This window comes from Belonocnema kinseyi, chromosome 10, assembly GCF_010883055.1.
Source record: "Belonocnema kinseyi isolate 2016_QV_RU_SX_M_011 chromosome 10, B_treatae_v1, whole genome shotgun sequence".
Taxonomy (NCBI): domain Eukaryota; kingdom Metazoa; phylum Arthropoda; class Insecta; order Hymenoptera; family Cynipidae; genus Belonocnema; species Belonocnema kinseyi.
This window is the reverse complement of record NC_046666.1, coordinates 42,330,117-42,335,777: the sequence shown is the minus strand read 5'-3', so window position 1 is coordinate 42,335,777 and position 5,661 is coordinate 42,330,117. Positions and strand designations below refer to the sequence as shown.

The 5,661-nt window shown below is 27.6% G+C and overlaps 1 protein-coding gene across 4 annotated transcripts in view; it reads right to left on the bottom strand.

Moving 5' to 3' along the window:
- The window catches only part of LOC117182318 (furin-like protease 2), a 731,195-nt gene that overhangs the window by 66,552 nt on the left and 658,982 nt on the right, over positions 1 to 5,661 (bottom strand). For all 4 annotated transcript variants that reach the window (XM_033375470.1, XM_033375468.1, XM_033375471.1 and 1 more), the window contains exon 7: positions 3,856 to 4,521. In XM_033375470.1, coding sequence (XP_033231361.1) covers positions 3,856 to 4,521 — 666 coding nt within the window. The remainder of the gene's footprint in view (positions 1 to 3,855; positions 4,522 to 5,661) is intronic.

The following is a 5,661-nucleotide window of genomic DNA, read 5'->3' as shown; positions in this document are numbered from 1 at the left end:
AAATATAGTTGCTGGGTAGTGGTGTTTCCTATATTTGTAGGGGGTGGGGGTGGCTGGGGGGTGAAGGGTAGCCGTTTAGCGTGCAATCGACTCGGGATACTCATAAGATACTACCATGATTTTTTCATATTTTTTGGTCCAAAAATAAATTAGGCCAAAAACCGGCCTTACCGATCCTCCCCCTTTCATGTTCGAAGTCTGCCAAAATCTATATTTGGTTTCAAATTAGACCGTGGAATATTTACAAAAAAAATTTGGTAAGAATAGCCGGGCTTTATCAGTACACGTAGACACTTTGTTTAAATTATTTGAAATCATTTCAATAAAAGCCTTTAATCATAAAAGTGTTATTTAAAAGTTATTTTAAAATTAAAAATAGTTTATAAAGTTTCAATTATTTACTTTAAAAATTTTAAAGTACAATTCAATTAAAAAAAACATTCATTAATTTATATTCACAGTTGATCAACTAAACATTTTTTGTATCCAAAAGCTTCGATTTAAAACGTCTTTCATTTTTATTTGTTTGAGTCTTTAAAACTTGCATTTTAAATTCTTTGAATTAAAATGTACGCTTAAAAATTAGAAATATAAAATGGAAAATTTTAGAATTGAAAGATTTTTGAATTACGTATACTAAACTGAATGCTATCATAATTGACAAAGAAAACAATTGAACTAATTATTTAAAAAATGGTTGAAATCACAATTGGATATATTTTTTTTCTAATTTGTAAAATTCACGGTCAAAAAATAAATTCACTGTCATTTCCCGAGTTTTCCCGGTCAAATTTTTCAATTTTACCGGTCAACTGAAAGCAATATATTCATAGTTGTGAAATAAATGAATTTTCAACTAAAATGCTAAATATTTAACTGAAATACTTGAAGTTACAACCAGAAAGATGAATTTATTAAACAATAAGATTAATTTTTAAACTAAAAGATTTAATTTTTATCAAAAATAGAATTTTTCAATAAAATACATGACTTTTAACTAAATAGTTGAATTTTCAATCAAAGGAGACAAATTTTCAACAAGATAGTTGAATTTTGAATGATAAAAAAAATTAATTTTGAACAAAAAATGGAATAGTTACATTTTTTGTAAAAAGAAATAATTGTCATCTTATCTGATGAATTTTCAACTAAAGTGATGAACCTTTTACTAGAATAATTGATTTTTTTACTAAAAAGATGAATTTTTATATAAAATTATGGAATATTTAACTAGAACTAACAACTACATTTTCAGTTTAAAAAAAAGTAATTTTAAGACAAAGAATAAACAAATTTTCCACAAAAAAGTTAAATATTCGGTAAAAAAAACCTTTCTACAAAATTAAAAAAGAAGTTTCTAGTCAAATAGCTCATATTTCAACGATAGAAATGAATTTTTAATTCAAATGATGAATCTTTAACGATAAAATTAATTTTTAAGAAATGAGATTACCTTTCAACCAATTAACTTTATTTGCAACCTAAAAGATAAATTTTCAAATAAAATAATAAATAGTTACCAGACTACTTGAACTTTTAAGCGAAAGGAGAATTTTTAAACAAGAAGATAAATTGCAAAGAAAAATATAATTTTGAGCAAAAAAATCAATTTTGAACAAAATATTTGAATTTTTTCTTTGAAAAGAGGTTATCCAAATTGTTGAATTTTGTACAAGAATAGATCAATTTCCAACCAAAAATCGACATTCAAATTTTCACGTGAAAGAAGTAATTTTAAACCACAATGATAAATTTGCAACTAAAATGATAAATCTTCAACTTGAGTAGTTGATTTTTATAGTAAAAAGATGAATTTTTAATCATAAAGATTTTTCAGAAATTTTTCAGAAATTTCACAAATTTTAAAACAAATATTTTTATTTATAAATAAAAAATACCAATTTCCAACCAAAAATAAAATGGTTAAATTTCGTGTTTAAAAAATCTAGTTCTTAACAAAGAAACAACAAACGGATTTTAAGTCGAATAGTTTATTTTTGTACTTTCTGTTTTTGTTAAAAAAGCTAATTTTCAACAAAGTAGTATTAACTTAATTTTTAACCGAAAAGAATAATTTTCAAAAAACAAGAAGATAATTATAAAAAATTATAAAAAAAAGGATAATTTCCTGCCAAATAAACGGATTTTTTAAAACAAAATATGTCGATTTTCAACGAGATAGTTTCAATTTGTTATTAAAAAGAGTACCAATTTTTACCCAAATTGTTGAATTTTGAACTAGAAAAGATCGATTTTCAACCAAAATGTACAGTTATATTTTCATTTGAAAGAATTAGTTTAAAACCAAACTGATGAATTTTCGACTAAATGATGAATCTTCGTCTGGAATAGTTGAATTTTATACCAAAAAGGTAAATTTTTAACTATAAAGATTAATTTTCTACAAAAGAAGGAAATTTTTTCACAAAGTACATAAATTTTCAAACAAATAGTTTAATTTTTTAATAAAAAATTGCAATATTTTGTTGCTGATAGGTCAACAGAAATCTTTATTAGATGAAAACTATTTTTTTCTGAATAATTTGATTTTTTGATTCGAAAGTTCATCTTTTTTAGTATAAATATTTAAACTTTTTCCTATAAAACTTACTTTTTGTTTTAAACTCCTATTTTTGTGTTGAAAGGTTAATAAAAAATTTTTCGATGAAAAATCAACCCTTCTTTTGAAAACTTGTCTTTTTGATTTAAAAATTCACCTCTCTTAGTACAATTTTCTTTTTTCTTGAACAAAAATACAACTGTTTGGTTGAAAATTTATCAATATTTTTAAAAAGTCATGCTTTTTGGTTAAAAAATCTACTATTTAGCAGGAACTTTTTTAGAATAAAATGTTTTTTAGAATAAAAATGCAGTTCCTGTTAACAATTTAACATTTAGATTAATTTTCATTGAAATAGTTGAAATTTCAAAATTCTTTTTTTGGCTCGAACGGTAAAATGATCAATTCCTATTTTGGTTGATTTTTTTTTTATTTCAATTAAAAATTCATCTGTTTTAACGAAAATTTCGACTTTCTTGGATAAAAATGCAACTGTTTGGTTGAAAATTAAATTATTTTATTAAAAATGTATACTTTTTTTAAATTCTACTGTTTTATTAAAAACAACAAATTTCGCAGACAATTTCCATTTTGTTTAAAATTTATATTTTGGTGTAAAGTAATATGAAATCTCGGTTTACTACAAGCTGCGTATTTTTTCGAGAAAAATACATTTTGGTTGTAAAAAGTAAACTGAAACCTTTTTTAACAGAAAATTCAACTAGTCTTTTCAAAATTTATCTTTTTAAGTTCAAAATTATTCTCTTTTAGTAGAAATTTTATTTTTTAAATGAAAATGCAACTTTTTGATTAAAAATTGTTTTTTCCTTTCTTGAGTATTCAAATATTTTGTTTGAAAGATTGGGTTCAATCACTTTCTTAAGAAATCGTTTTTTTGAGGATTTATATTTTTAGATGAAAATTTATCTCCTTGATTGAAAGTTTAACTATTTTTTAAAAATAATCTTTTTCAATTTAAAATGTAACTGCTTGGGTAAAAGTTAAACATTGTTGAAAAACATTTTTTTAACTATATACTCGAAAAGTTTGGAAAAAAGAAAAAAACGTCAGGTGCGAATTCGCACCAGTGTGCCATTTGAGGGTTAAACATTCATGTTCTACTTTGTCCTTTTTTCAAAATAAATTTTTGTCCTTCTTTGTCCTAATTTTTCAAAGATTTTTGTCTTACTTTGCAAAAATGAATTATGGTCACTCTTTACCTCATAGAGACAAATCTATAACTGTCTTCTTTCAATCAGGCAACAACTAAGGGACATCTGAATCATTGATCTTACCTTGCACTGGACATGTTCAAGGAACCGAACTTCGTTGAGTGTTCCGGCACAGCCACTGACATCCATGTAGGCACTGAGTGAATAACCGTAGGTCGGGTCGATCGGTCGCTCCTCATTAAGCTCAGGGGACTTGCAAATATGTTGTGGCGGAACGTTGGTCCATTGCTCAGCCAGACTGACCATCGCACCAGCATCCATCAAGCCGTATCCGAATTTGTGCGAGACTTTCCTCTTGACTCCGTTGAGAATCCATCCCGTCTCCTTCTCGAGAGGACTCGATCTTGACGTCAGCACCACCAGGTACTGCATGTCCCTCCAAGTCAGGGTGGGATTGGCCTCCAGGGTCAGAGCGGCTATTCCGGCCGCTAAGGGGGCTGATGCCGAAGTGCCGGTGTGTTCCACGGTGCATATGTGATCCGGTCGGAGTTTGCCGTCCATGTCGACGGTCGCCACGCTCTTGTCATTTCCAGGTGTCCCTGAGGAGTAGGTAGAGGCCAGGGTGGAACTGCACTCCTCCAAGTACCAGGGCTTGTAGCCACCTTGAGTGGCACTCGATATGGAGAGTGTGAAGATGCTGTTTGTGTAGCCATCGCAATTACAGGAGTCTGTGTGTCTACCTCCGTTTCCTGATGCCCAAACGAAGATTGAACCTCTTCCTTTACGACCCTGAAGTTGAAATAAGTTTAATTATAAACTAGGTTTGAGATTCAATAAGTGGGTAGGACCCAGAAGCGGCGAGGACTTTTTTCTCTAGGTGGACATTTTTATTTTTTTCTACAAAAAATATATTGTAAACAAGTATACTGTTCATATTTTTCCTATACAAAACTTTTTCCACACAAACTGTTTCCTACACAGAATTTAATACTGTTATATTTTTCCTACACAAAGTTTTTTCTACAGAGAATATTTCTTACACAGTATTTAATATTGTTTGATAGTTTTTTTCTACACAAAATATTTCCTACACATAATTTAATGCTGTTATATTTTTCCTACACAAAATTTTTTCTACACAGAAGATTTCCTAAACAGAATTTGATATTCTTTACTACTTTAATTTTTTTCCTACACAAAATATTTGCTACGCAGAATATGTATATTCTACACAGAAAGTTTTTTCTACACAGAATATTTCCTATACAGAATGTAATATTGTTTAATAATTTTTTTCCTACACAAAATATTTTCTACACAAAACATTGCCTACATAGAATTTAATACTGTTATATTTTTTCTACACAAAATGTTTCCTGCACAGAATTTAATACTGTTATATTTTCTCTACACAGAATATTTCTTATACATAATTAAATAGTAATATTTTATTATCAAGATAGTCTCTACATAACATATTTAAAACAGTACATAAAATATTCTTTACAAAAAGTAGATCCTTCACAAAATGAAATGATTATAGTTTTAATGGAAATCGTGTTGCTGTTATGTTGAAAATATTCTGAGTGAAGATACACAGGCATATTATATATACAAGCATTGAGTGTAAAACTTTTCCTACACAGAACATATTTTAAACTGTGTAGGAAAAGTTTTATGCTTAGTGCTTGTGTGCAGAATATTCTTTGTATCTTCAATCAGAATATTTTCTATATAGAGGCAACACGATATCAATTGAAACTATAATCATTTCATCTCGAGCAGGATCTACTTTTTGTAAAGAATCTTTTATGTACTGTTTTAAATATGTTATGCAGGATATATTTTGTGCAGGAAAAATATTTGACATTATATTTTTGTGTACACTATTTACAGACTATCTTGACTATAAAATAATATTATTTAATT